Below are 14837 nucleotides of genomic sequence, written 5' to 3' on the forward strand. Positions count from 1 at the left end.
CCAAAACCGGGGCAGGAGGATCAACGGATGGAACCACAGGTGCCACGTATCTCCGCAACAATGACCTATGGAATACGTTATGGATGGAAAAAGAAGCTGGAAGGGTCAAACGAAAAGACACAGGATTAAGAACCTCAGAAATCCTATACGGACCAATGAAACGAGGCTTAAACTTAGGAGAGGAAACTTTCATAGGAATATAACGAGATGACAACCAAACCAAATCCCCAACACGAAGTCGGGGACCCACACAGCGCCTGCGGTTAGCGAAACGTTGAGCCTTCTCCTGAGACAATGTCAAATTGTCCACCACATGAGTCCAAATCTGCTGCAACCTATCCACCACAGTATCCACACCAGGACAGTCAGAAGACTCAACCTGCCCTGAAGAGAAACGAGGATGGAAACCAGAATTGCAGAAAAACGGCGAAACCAAAGTAGCCGAGCTGGCCCGATTATTAAGGGCGAACTCAGCCAAAGGCAAAAAGGACACCCAATCATCCTGATCGGCAGAAACAAAACATCTCAGATGTTTCCAAGGTCTGATTGGTTCGTTCAGTCTGGCCATTTGTCTGAGGATGGAAAGCCGAGGAAAAAGACAAATCAATGCCTATCCTAGCACAAATGGGTTGCCAAAACCTCGAAACAAACTGGGAACCTCTGTCAGAAACGATGTTCTCCGGAATGCCATGTAAACGAACCACATGCTGGAAGAACAATGGCACCAAATCAGAGGAGGAAGGCAATTTAGACAAGGGTACCAAATGGACCATCTTAGAGAAGCGATCACAAACAACCCAAATGACCGACATTTTTTGAGAGACGGGGAGATCCGAAATAAAATCCATAGAGATGTGTGTCCAGGGCCTCTTCGGGACTGGCAAGGGCAAAAGCAACCCACTGGCACGAGAACAGCAGGGCTTAGCCCGAGAACAAATCCCACAGGACTGCACAAACGAACGCACATCCCGCGACAGAGACGGCCACCAAAAGGATCTAGCCACCAAATCTCTGGTACCAAAGATTCCAGGATGACCAGCCAACACCGAACAATGAACCTCAGAGATAACTCTACTCGTCCATTTATCAGGGACAAACAGTTTCTCCGCTGGGCAACGGTCAGGTCTTTTAGCCTGAAATTTTTGCAGCACCCGCCGCAAATCAGGGGAGATGGCAGACAAAATTACTCCCTCTTTGAGAATACCCGCCGGCTCAGACAAACCCGGAGAGTCGGGCACAAAACTCCTAGACAGGGCATCCGCCTTCACATTTTTAGAGCCCGGAAGGTACGAAACCACAAAGTCAAAACGGGAGAAAAACAGCGACCAACGAGGCTGTCTAGGATTCAACCGTTTAGCAGACTCGAGATAAGTCAAGTTCTTGTGATCAGTCAAGACCACCACGTGATGCTTAGCTCCTTCAAGCCAATGACGCCACTCCTCGAATGCCCACTTCATGGCCAGCAACTCTCGATTGCCAACATCATAATTACGCTCAGCAGGCGAAAACTTCCTGGAAAAGAATGCGCATGGTTTCATCACCGAGCCATCAGAACTTCTTTGCGACAAAACAGCCCCTGCTCCAATCTCAGAAGCATCAACCTCGACCTGGAACGGGAGCGAAACATCTGGTTGGCACAACACAGGGGCAGAAGAAAAACGACGCTTCAACTCTTGAAAAGCTTCCACAGCAGCAGAAGACCAATTGACCACATCAGCACCCTTCTTGGTCAACTCAGTCAACGGTTTAGCAATACTAGAAAAATTATTGATGAAGCGACGATAAAAATTAGCAAAGCCCAGGAACTTTTGCAGACTCTTCAGAGAAGTCGGCTGAGTCCAATCATTAATGGCCTGAACTTTAACAGGGTCCATCTCGATAGTAGAAGGGGAAAAAATGAACCCCAAAAATGAAACCTTCTGAACACCAAAGAGACACTTTGACCCCTTCACAAACAAAGAATTCGCACCCAGAACCTGGAACACCATTCTGACCTGCTTCACGTGAGACTCCCAATCATCCGAGAAGACCAAAATATCATCCAAGTATACAATCAGGAATTTATCCAGGTACTCTCGGAAGATGTCATGCATAAAGGACTGAAACACTGATGGAGCATTAGAAAGCCCGAATGGCATAACCAGGTACTCAAAATGGCCCTCGGGCGTATTAAATGCTGTTTTCCATTCATCGCCCTGTTTAATACGCACAAGATTATACGCACCACGAAGATCTATCTTGGTGAACCAACTAGCCCCCTTAATCTGAGCAAACAAATCAGATAGCAGCGGCAAGGGGTACTGAAATTTGACCGTGATTTTATTTAGAAGGCGGTAATCAATACAAGGTCTCAGCGAACCATCCTTCTTGGCCACAAAAAAGAACCCTGCTCCCAATGGCGATGACGACGGACGAATATGACCCTTCTCCAAGGATTCCTTTACGTAACTCCGCATAGCGGCGTGCTCAGGCACAGACAAATTAAACAGTCGACCTTTAGGAAACTTACTACCAGGAATCAAATTGATAGCACAATCACAATCCCTATGCGGAGGTAAGGCACTGGACTTGGGCTCATCAAATACATCCCGGTAATCCGACAAGAACTCTGGGACCTCAGAAGGGGTGGATGATGAAATAGACAGAAAAGGAACATCACCATGTACCCCCTGACAACCCCAGCTAGACACAGACATTGATTTCCAATCCAATACTGGGTTATGGACCTGTAGCCATGGCAACCCCAACACGACCACATCATGCAGATTATGCAACACCAAAAAGCGAATATCCTCCTGATGCGCAGGAGCCATGCACATGGTCAGCTGGGTCCAGTACTGAGGCTTATTCTTGGCCAAAGGCGTAGCATCAATTCCTCTCAATGGAATAGGATACTGCAAGGGCTCCAAGAAAAACCCACAGCGCCTAGCATACTCCAAGTCCATCAAATTCAGGGCAGCGCCTGAATCCACAAATGCCATGACAGAATAGGATGACAAAGAGCAGATCAAAGTAACAGACAAAAGAAATTTCGACTGTACCATACCAATGGTGGCAGACCTAGCGAACCGCTTAGTGCGCTTAGGACAATCGGAGATATTATGAGTGGAATCACCACAGTAAAAACACAGCCCATTCTGACGTCTGTGTTCTTGCCGTTCAGCTCTGGTCAAAGTCCTATCGCACTGCATAGGCTCAGGTCCATGCTCAGATAATACCACCAAATGGTGCACAGTTTTACGCTCACGCAAGCGTCGACCGATCTGAATGGCCAAAGACATAGACTCATTCAGACCAGCAGGCATAGGAAATCCCACCATGACATCCTTAAGGGCTTCAGAGAGACCTTTTCTGAAAATTGCTGCCAGCGCACATTCATTCCATTGAGTGAGCACAGACCACTTCCTAAACTTCTGACAATATATCTCTACCTCATCCTGACCCTGAGACAGAGCCAGCAAATTTTTCTCTGCCTGATCCACTGAATTAGGTTCATCATACAGCAATCCGAGCGCCAGAAAAAACGCATCAATATTACATAATGCAGGATCTCCTGGCGCAAGGGAAAATGCCCAGTCTTGAGGGTCGCCACGTAATAAAGAAATAATGATCTTAACTTGTTGAACTGGGTCACCAGAGGAGCGGGGTTTCAAAGCCAGAAACAGTTTACAATTATTCTTAAAACTCAGAAACTTAGCTCTATCTCCAGAAAACAAATCAGGAATAGGAATTCTTGGCTCTAACATAGAATTCTGAACCACAAAGTCTTGAATATTTTGTACTCTTGCAGTGAGATGGTCCATACAAGAAGATAGACCTTTAATGTCCATCACTACACCTGTGTCCTGAACCACCCAAATGTCTAGGGGAAAAGAAAGACAAAACACAGTGCAGAGAAAAAAAAATGGTCTCAGAACTTCTCTTTTCCCTCTATTGAGAAGCATTAGTACTTATGGCCTCCAGTACTGTTATGAACAGGTGATTCAGAACCACAATGGACCTAGTGGTTAAGAGCACACAACGTGACCTGATAGTTACTAACACAGGACGAGCTCTGAGACGTGGGAACTCTGCTGACCGCAATCCCTAATCCTATCAGACCACACTAGAGGTAGCCGTGGATTGCGCCTAACGCTCCCTATGCAACTCGGCACAGCCAGAGAAACTAGCTAGCCCTGAAGATAGAAAAATAAGCCTACCTTGCCTCAGAGAAATTCCCCAAAGGAAAAGGCAGCCCCCCACATATAATGACTGTGAGGGAGCTTGACCACAGAATTCACAACACATTATACTGTGTGTGGTGGGATGGAGGTACTGTAGGAATATTATACTGTGTGTGGGGGTATGGCGGTACTATGAGAACATAATACTGCGTGTGGGTGGGATGGAGGTACTGTAGGAACATTATACTGTGTGTGGGGGTATGGCGGTACTATGAGAACATTATACTGTGTGTGGTGGGATGGAGGTACTGTAGGAACATTATACTGTGTGTGGGGGTATGGCGGTACTATGAGAACATTATACTGTGTGTGTTGGGATGGAGGTACTGTAGGAATATTATACTGTGTGTGGGGGTATGCCGGTACTATGAGAACATTATACTGTGTATGGTGGGATGGAGGTACTGTGAGAACATTATACTGTGCGTGGAGGTATGGCGGTACTATGAGAACATTATACTGTGTGTGGGTGGGATGGAGGTACTGTAGGAACATTATACTGTGTGTGGGGGTATGGCGGTACTATGAGAAGATTATACTGTGTGTGGTGGGATGGAGGTACTGTAGGAACATTATACTGTGTGTGGGGGTATGGCGGTACTATGAGAACATTATACTGTGTGTGGTGGTATGGAGGTACTGTAGGAACATTATACTGTGTGTGGGGTATGGCGTTACTATGAGAACATCATACTGTGTGTGGTGGGATGGAGGTACTGTAGGAATATTATACTGTGTGTGGGGGTATGGCGGTACTATGAGAACATAATACTGCGTGTGGGTGTGTGGGTGGGATGGAGGTACTGTAGGAACATTATACTGTGTGTGGGGGTATGGCGGTACTATGAGAACATTATACTGTGTGTGGTGGGATGGAGGTACTGTAGGAACATTATACTATGTGTGGGGGTATGGCGGTACTATGAGAACATCATACTGTGTGTTGGGATGGAGGTACTGTAGGAACATTATACTGTGTGTGGTTGTATGGCGGTACTATGAGAACATTATACTGTGTGTGGTGGGATGGAGGTACTGTGAGAACATTATACTGTGTGTGGGGGTATGGCAGCACTATGGGAACATTATACTGTGTGTGGTGGGATGGTGGTACTGTAGGAACATTATACTGTGTGGGGGGGTATGGCGGTACTATGAGAACATTATACTGTGTGTGGTGGGATGGAGGTACTGTAGGAACATTATACTGTGTGCGGGGGTATGGCGGTACTATGAGAACATTATACTGTGTGTGGTGGGATGGTGGTACTGTAGGAACATTATACTGTGTGCGGGGGTATGGCGGTACTATGAGAACATTATACTGTGTGTGTTGGGATGGAGGTACTGTAGGAACATTATACTGTGTGCGGGGGTATGGCAGTACTATGAGAACATTATACTGTGTGTGGGTGGGATGGAGGTACTGTAGGAACATTATACTGTGTGTGGGGATATGGCGGTACTATGAGAACATGATACTGTGTGTGGGGGTATGGCGGTACTATGAACATTATACTGTGTGTGGGTGGGATGGAGGTACTGTAGGAACATTATACTGTGTGTGGGGGTATGGCGGTACTATGAGAACATTATACTGTGTGTGGTGGGATGGAGGTACTGTAGGAACATTATACTGTGTGTGGGGGTATGGCGGTACTATGAGAATATTATACTGTGTGTGGGGGGTGAGGCGGTACGGTAGAAACATTATACTGTGTGTGGGGGTATGGCGGTACTATGAGAACATTATACTGTGTGTGGGTGGGATGGAGGTACTATGAGAATATTATACTGTGTGTGGGGGTAAGGCGGTACGGTAGAAACATTATACTGTGTGTGGGGGTATGGCGGTACTATGAGAACATTATACTGTGTATCTAAAAGTGAGGTATCGCGCTAGAACAGCTACAACAGACTATAAATGTGGGTTTTTTTCTTCCTGAGAACTGTAGTGTGCCCACAAACGACCAATACTGAAACTACCAATGCTGGTATCAATCGTGTATAGAAGTAGTAATAAACACTTACTCTTTGCCTAGGTCGTGGAAGATAATACCAGTTGGTATAAAGACCTATGGGTGCTGTTGATGGGGGTTCCGAATAACCAGGCGGCAGGAGTAATTAGAGTAGTTGGAGTAGTTGGAGGACGCGCAGAGCCAGAAGCGCCCCGGCCGGTGGCGTCCCTGGATGCGCGGCTGAAAAAAATGGCCGACAGTGCTCTGCAGCGTGTGACGTCACGAGGCTACGGAGCCCTGCTAGGGCAAAAAGCTAACCAACGTGTTTCGAGGGACTCTGTCCCTCTTCGTCAGGGTTACCGCCCCTTCCCTGCCGATTGCCATATATAGCTGTCCAAAGTAGTTATCCTGTTAACCCACGGTGTACTGGACCAAGAAAGGCTATGACCGCATACCAATTAGTCTTAGTGCTCATTTGTATACCGGATCATATCCGCCATATACTGCATGTAATTGCTGACACCAATAGCCTATTTGAGCCAGGAACATTGATTTTAATGCTAATTTGTGTGCGATCTGACTTGCCATGTAATTATATAGTGTTATTATCCCCAATACAGTTATGCAGTAGTTCTGCAATAGAAAAGAGGGATGAGTGTGGGAGCGTTCTAGAGATGTAGGGAAATGCTGCAGAAAGAACGAGGGTGCCAAAAGAAATAAAAGTATTTAAAAATTGGAACTATAATTCCTTTATTAGTATTAGTAATTAAAATTAATATTTAGAACTTAAAGTGGGTATTAGAATACGCTACTGGGAATAAAATTATTTATGCATACAATGAACCGAATGGGCAACTAAAACTTTTATTAATAAGTAAAAAATGAAAAATAGACGTGAAAAAAAGGCATGAAAAAATGACATATAAATATATAAAAATGAAATATAAATATAAATGGAAATAGAAATAGAGTCAAAATGTGCTCATACATTTATGACCAAGTATATACGAATGCACTCATCGGTCTATCGAGCACGCTAGTCGCTAAATAAATAATGGCTAATGATAAAAGCAATTTTAATAGTAGGCTGCTTTAAATACGTATATTTTTATTTTTATCTTTATTTTTGTCTCTTTACCTACATAAAACCAAAACAGTTTTTGGGGGTTTTGTTTAAAATAAAAAACTCCCCCAAGAATCACCCCACTACTCCAAATTAAAACGCATATAACTCCAACTCATAGTTAAGGCCCATAGGGGCCAAACTATTTAGAGTGAAAATCCATTGGGATTTGACCCTGGACATTTTCTTAAGGTAGTCTCCCCTCTTTGGTTTCGAGGAACGATCGGTATACCACAAAAATGGACATCCCTCAAGGACTGATTATGTTTGTCCTTAAAATGACGTGAAAGGGGGTGTCCTAAAAATCCTTTTTGTATATTTTTAAAATGCTCCTTAATCCGCTCCATTAGGCGTCGTTTGGTGCGGCCTACATATAATTTCCTACACGGGCACTGAATGAGATAAATAACCCCTGTAGAAAAACAGGATATATTTTCTTTGATTCGAAACTCCTTAGTGCCATCTGAGTCAAAGAATGTGACTTGACGAATTTTTTTAAAAGAAGTATGTAAACATCCAAAACAACCTCCGCACGGTAAAAAGCCCACATTCGAATGGTTAGATGTTTGAAAACACTTTCTGTTGATTGCCGTAGTAGGGGCTATAAGATTGCCAAGTGTTTGAGCTCTTCTATATACGAACCTAGGGTGGACGGGAAGAAGCTCACCTATCACTTTATCTTTCTGTAAAACAGGCCAGTGTTTGCGGATGATGCAAGCAAATTTATTATATCCCGCATGGAACTGTGTCACAAATGGCAAAGTGTAAACCTGTTCCGATAGGTTGCTGTTTCTTGAGTCCTTCTTAGCTGTTTGCTTAAATAAAGAACCCCTATCCGTTTGGGCCAGCTCATATTGTGTTTTCTCTAGCAGAGGCCTGGGGTACCCCTTTTCCAGAAATGTCTTGGTTAAAAAGTTGGCTTCCATGTTATACTCCTCAATCGTTGAGCAATTGCGCCTAGTAAATTGCACTTTTGGTATATTTGTAAGCCAAACCAGAAGGTGGCAGCTGGTGAGGTGTACAAGTCTATTAGAATCAACCGCCTTCCGGTGGCATTTAGTGCGCAATTGGTCGTTCTCCACATAGATAGTGAGATCCAAGAAATTTACCTCAACAGGACTTGTGTGGTATGTAAATTCCAGGCCATAGGAATTGTTGTTAAGCCCCAAAAGAAAGGTGCTAAGCTCAACTTGGGAGCCTTCCCATATAAACAAAATGTCGTCAATAAACCGACGCCACATAACCAGACCAGGATGTAATTTACCCGCATTATATATGTGAGACTCCTCCCATTTGGCAACATAAACATTAGCGTAACTAGGGGCAAAACGCATGCCCATGGCAGTGCCCCATGTTTGGAGGTAATATTGGCCTTCATATATAAAATAATTGTGTTGCAAAATGAACTTGATTCAGTCCACAATAAAGTGAGTCTGTTCACTTGTGTACATGTCAAGGGCCATAAGAAAGTATTCGGCCGCTTGGCAACCTTTGTCCTGATCGATGACCGTGCACAACGACCTAATGTCCAATGTACCTATTATTTAATCTTTTTCCCACTTGATGGTGTCTAAAATCTGCAAGGTGTGACCCGTGTCCTTTAAATATGATGGTATCATTGTCATGCATTTCTGTAAGTGTACATCGACATATCGGGACAGGTTGGACGTTAAGCTGTTAATGCCCGATATTATGGGTCTACCAGGAGGACGAGTCGTGCTCTTGTGGAGCTTAGGAATATGGTAGAATAAATCCCTACTTGGATTCTTATTCATTATAAACTTAAATTCCTTCGTATTCAAAATACCCATGGATTTCCCTTTTTGCGCCAAGACATTAAGTTTACTAATGTAATGTGAGGTGGGATCACCCGTCAATTGCTTACAAGTCACTTGGTCTTGCAGAAGTTGAACCGATTCCTCATGGTACATGGATCGGTCGAGAACCACAATGCCACCCCTTTGTCCGCAGGCCGTACGATAATATCCCGGTTGGCCTGGAGGTCTTTAATTGCCTTCTTCTCCTGACACCTGCTGGTGTAACTTTCGCATTTGCACTTTATTATTATTTTATTCAGAGTATTGTGTTTACAGTGGACACGTTGACACACAATTGTGAATCTTTGCACTCTCTTGCACTTTACTATTTTATATGCAAAAAATGTTTATGTATGTTTATCATACGCACTATATATAACACTTTGGTTTTGTAATTGTGCACTTATATGCATTTGGTAATTGTGCACTGCATATTTTTTGTTGTGACACTTTTTTTGATATTTTTGCCTAGTTGCACCCTGAGATATTTCCACATCTATTTTACATATTCTTTTGTAGTGTGCCCCCTTTTTCTTGTACCATACAGATATGCATTGTATTTATCATTTTATGTAATGTTTTAATTCTATACTATTTTTAACCTGGTATACCAATAAAAAAATAAATGTATACTTTCTGTACTTTGGACTTTAAGTCGGCTTTTGTTCTTGTGTTTCTATGTGCATGTGTGGGGGTATAGCGGTACTATAGGAACATTATACTGTGTGTGGGGGTATGGCGGTACTATGAGAACATTATACTGTGTGTGGGGGGTATGGTGGTACTATGAGAACATTATACTGTGTGTGGGGGTATAGCGGTACTGTGAGAACATTATACTGTGTGTGGGGGTATGGCGGTACTATGAGAAGATTATATTGTGTGGGGGTATGGCGGTCCTATGAGAACATTATACTGTGTGTGGGGGTATGGCGGTACTATGAGAACATTATACTGTGTGGGGGGTATGGCGGTACTGTAGGAAAATTATACTGTGTGTGGGGGTATGGTGGTATTGTGAGAACATTATACTGGGTGTGGGGGTATGGCGGTACTATGAGAACATTATACTGTGTGGGGGGTATGGCGGTACTGTAGGAACATTATACTGTGTGTGGGGGTATGGCGGTGCTATGAGAGCATTATACTGTTTGTGGGGGTATGGCGGTACTATGAGAACATTATACTGTGTGTGGGGGTATGGCAGTACTATGAGAACATTATACTGTGTGTGGGGGTATAGTGGTACTGTAGGAACATTATACTGTGTGTGGGGGTATGGTGGTACTGTAGGAACATTATACTGTGTGTGGGGGTATGGCGGTACTATGAGAACATTATACTGTGTGGGTGTATGGCGGTAGTGTGAAAATACCTTTTTTACGAGAGATGCCAGTACTGTGGAAACATTATACTGTGTGAGCGCCATCATATATGTTACATAAGGGGTGTAAAAAGGAGAGTCATAAAAAAGACTCCTCAGGGCTGTGCTGCATTTGTACAGACTGCTATCTGCCGTCCAGACGGGACCATGTGACATCAATGGGAAGAGGGAGGGTTTCCGGAGGGAAGAGTCTAGAGGGTGCACCTGGTCAGGAGACCTTGATGACGCAGTTACTGATATTATAAAGGCCGGAGCCCCAAAGGCAGAGCAGATTTGGCGCCAACAAAGGAAAGGGGTGCGGGGAAGAATGTGAGTTACCAGCTCATGGTAAAGTGCCCGAGGCAGCTGGGTGTGGGGCAGAACCCTGCTTACAGGGCATAATGGGGGCATTACACTGTGTGGGGCCAAGAAAGGGGCCCTGTACTAGGAGAACAATCCGCTCCCTCACTTCCTGTCCTCCATAGTTGGCTCGTATGTATCTATTACAGGAAACAGAACAACAACGTTATGATTCTTATAAAGAGTCTCCGTGCAGAAGGGGTTAATGTCCCCGCGCTCAGTAATGGGGAATCTCCACATACCTCCACCTGCAGAGCCGCACTCCACATATATGGCTGCTCTGTGCGCACAGGACCTGTGATGAGGTCACAGGAGGGAGGAGTCAGGGGTCACGTGATCCGCAGTGAAGACGCTACATGGAGACTTCTCAGTAATGCCGTAGCCATGTTGGTTGTGGCATTACAGTGATTGGCTGGCGGCACAGCATCATCAGGTCTATAAGAGACCTGGCCCCGTCCTGCTCGTCACATTCAGCTCCTGATTCAGACAGTGTAGGGAGAGGCTAGAGCTTCTGCCGAGATAGGGTCAGATGTGGGGGGTTTCAGTTAGTGAGGGTCTACCATCATAGAATCCACAAATCCAGCTAAACCAACAGTCCTTCTAAGGACTAATTCCGGAGTATATAGATTGCAGTGCTAGGTAGGCAGGGGAGTGTATGTGGCTCTATACATATCAGTACAAGGCCTGCAGGCGCTGTATGTGTGTATATAGATATCATCGGGTCCATTCCATTACTGTCTGCTGCTGCCTATTACATATATACATAGCCCCAGGTATCAGTGGCCAGGAATAATTTTTTTTGCATCTTAATCCTGATTATTTTATTCCAGAGCCCCTTTTTCTCCATTTGCTTGTTGACACTGCAGACTACAGCCAGATCCTTTTCATAGTTCAGCGTAAAAATCCGGCTATTTTACACGGGTTTGCGCGTCCCAGCGATCACATCTGAGTGCACAGAAAATTCTGCCATTTTTTGTGGTATTGTAAAAAAATGTAGCAGTGTCTTATCCAATTTCTTGACACCATTTTGCTGCCCAAAAATTTTTAGCAACAGGGCAGATATTGTAAACTGAGTTTTGTACACCACACGGATCACGTATCATTGCGCTCATGATTGTGCCATTTCAGGGCTCCATAGAATTTTTATTTTTGTGCCATTGCAACTTATTGACACAGTTTGCCTGGCCGAAAAATAAAATACAGGCCACATATTTTACAGGGTGGTATCTCTGTCTCACGCCTCCTCTATCTGTGGGCTACAAATTGTGGCATTTGAGGCCTCCATTGAACTGTTTTTGCTGTGTGTTACACTAGTTATTGACACCAGTTTGCTAAAATAATTTGTTACCTTCAGGGCAGATATTGTAAACTGTGGTTTTCCAGCACACAGATCACGTATAAGTTCGCTCCAAATTCAGCCATTTGTAGTGAACGTGGAAAATATTGTAGTCCATTTAAAATGGGCAAGGCGTGTGGCAAGGGATGGGGAAGTGGACATGATGGTGATGGTGCATGCAGAGGTCGTGGGAAGCTGAAAGTGGCCTCAACAAACACCCACATCTGCTGGCTCGACCTTCCTGTCCCAATTACTAGGGGACCGCAGCAGGACAGCAGGATTGAAGCCAGAGCAGTGTGAAAAGGTTGTTGGTTGGATGGTGGATAATAGAAAATAGCAAAAAATGGGAACCTAAAACATCACATTTAATAAGAATATTAAAGTGACTTGAGACAACAACAAAAATCAAACATTTACTGGATTTAGGAAAAGCTAACCAGATAGGAAGCTGATTATAAGTCCAGAGACCACTCGTTAATATAGGCAGACTTCCCTGCTCCCTTAACTTGAAACAGTCACTAAACTGATAGACATTTATAATCAAGCAAAAGAAAGAAACACGGTACATAGATCCAAAAGAATAATACCACCACTGCCAGTAATCTGGAAAAGGAAGGAGGAGTAGAAAAGCCGGTGCCATCCGTGTTTATTTCTGCAGGTGGCATCGTTCCATATGGCGACTTTATCAGCAGTTATTAGCTCATCGTGCGATTACTAAGCCTGTAGTATTTTTACAGGTTGTTACAACTTGTGCGTTATCTTCACAATAAATATGGGAAACTTTCCTGTGCTGAGATTTCCCCAGGCTGACGAAGTTTGACCTGCTGCAATAACTTCCATTCACTCTGCCCAGATTCATGTTCAAAAGCCTTGACCCATATGTGACCGCAGCCTTAAAATGCCCATTGGACCTCATGGTTGTCCAGTGCTGAGAACATTTATTTAAGCATGGATGTTTTCAAAATAACCAACAGGAAAAACAAAATATTAAACAAATAAACTCACCTTCGGTCACCCAGTGGATAGTTTGCAGGCTGCTCTGGAGGTCTGCGCCATCTTCAGAAGTGATATTTGGGTCATCCAGATATTAACAGGTCAACTGAAGCCTGTGATTGGCTGCCACAGCCCGGTGACTAAAGGAAGATGCTAACCAAGAAGAATCCAATGTGCTCTTCTAGTCATCCATGCCTAAACAATGTCAGCAAACAACCCCTCTAAAGCGACCTACACTCCCCCCATGTTAGCTGTAATGATACATTTCTAATATATTGTCACTGTACCGGAAGCCTCTGCTCTGCTGCTGATCTTTACTTATTCATCTTTGGTTCATCATTCTCTTCTTGTCCACATTGGCCACTGCAGATTTATGGGGGGGGGGGGGGGGGGAAGCTGTGCAAAGTCTGAACCTCGCCCTCCTGCCATTCTCTGCCCTTGGATGGAGAAACCAACATGTTCATCGGCACTGGTGCGTCTCACACCGATGGCATGGCAGGGAAGCCATGTTACCAATTTACCACAGTGATCCCGATAAAAGGGATTGGGGGACCCAATTCATGGGGAACAGCTATTTAGGGGCATGCAGACAATAGGGTACTGATGTCAGACATGGATGGAGCAGCAGGAGAGTAGAGGCCATTAGGTATAATGACTATGCATTAGAATTGTGTAGTTACATGTACTGTGGAGGAAGAGGAGTGTCACTTTAAAGCAAGTCTGTCAGCACAAAATGAGTGTTGAAATTAATTACAGGTCCCCTTGACGTAGCAAACATTTAAAAGGAGTTTGTCACCCCAAAATACATTTTAAATGGGCTATACAGTGTTGTAGGGGACTTAGTAGCTATAAAACCCATAATAGCACTGTGCCTGCTACTAGTAAAGTACCTGAAGGAATCTTTATGTGCATATGATGGGGCTACAGTGCACCCCTGGTGTGTTATAATGCGGTGGTTTAGGAGCAACATGGAACGAGCTCTAAAGGAAGTGGTAACTGTACTGACCGCAGTCCCTAAGCTCAACACAACACTAGAAGTAGCCGTGGGGTGCTCCTAACTCTCCCTAGGCACCTCGTCACCGCCTAAGAGCTAACTACCCCTAAAGATAGAAGCAGGAAATCTATCTTGCCTCAGAGAAAATCCCCAAAGGATAGATTAGCCCCCCACAAATAATGACTGTGAGTGGAGAGGGAAAAGACATACACAGAATGAAACCAGGATGAGCACAGGAGGCCAGTCTAACTTGATAGATAGGACAGGATGGAATACTGTGCAGTCATTATAAAACACTACAAAAATCCACGCAGAGTTTACTAAAAATCTCCACACCTGACTAAAGGTGTGGAGGGTAAATCTGCTTCCCAGAGCTTCCAGCAAGACAGAATTAATTCATACTGATAACGCTGCACAAACATAGAAGCACAGAACGGATAAGTCCACAAACTGTGAACAGAAAAGAGCAAGCAAAAACTTAGCTTTGTAGAACTGGTCAGGATAACAGGGAACTCCAAAGAGATGTGAATCTAACCAGGAACCATATACAAGTGGCACTAGCTGAAGGACAAAGCCAGGCATAAATAGCCGAGCAGAACAGACGATCAGTGGAAGCAGCTGGACAGCTAACTCCAAGGAGCAGCCATACCACTAGAAACCACAAGAGGGA

General features: G+C 44.3%; 1 protein-coding gene across 1 annotated transcript in view; it reads right to left on the reverse strand.

The window, feature by feature from the left end:
- LOC138662939 (oocyte zinc finger protein XlCOF6-like) overlaps positions 1-11126 on the reverse strand; it is a 69055-nt gene extending 57929 nt beyond the window's left edge. The window contains exon 1 of the mRNA XM_069748949.1: positions 11087-11126. Within this exon, the coding sequence (XP_069605050.1) occupies positions 11087-11113 (27 nt within the window). The 5' untranslated portion in view covers positions 11114-11126. The remainder of the gene's footprint in view (positions 1-11086) is intronic.
- Positions 11127-14837: the final 3711 nt, after the last annotated feature.

Source organism: Ranitomeya imitator, chromosome 2, assembly GCF_032444005.1.
Source record: "Ranitomeya imitator isolate aRanImi1 chromosome 2, aRanImi1.pri, whole genome shotgun sequence".
Taxonomy (NCBI): Eukaryota; Metazoa; Chordata; class Amphibia; order Anura; family Dendrobatidae; genus Ranitomeya; species Ranitomeya imitator.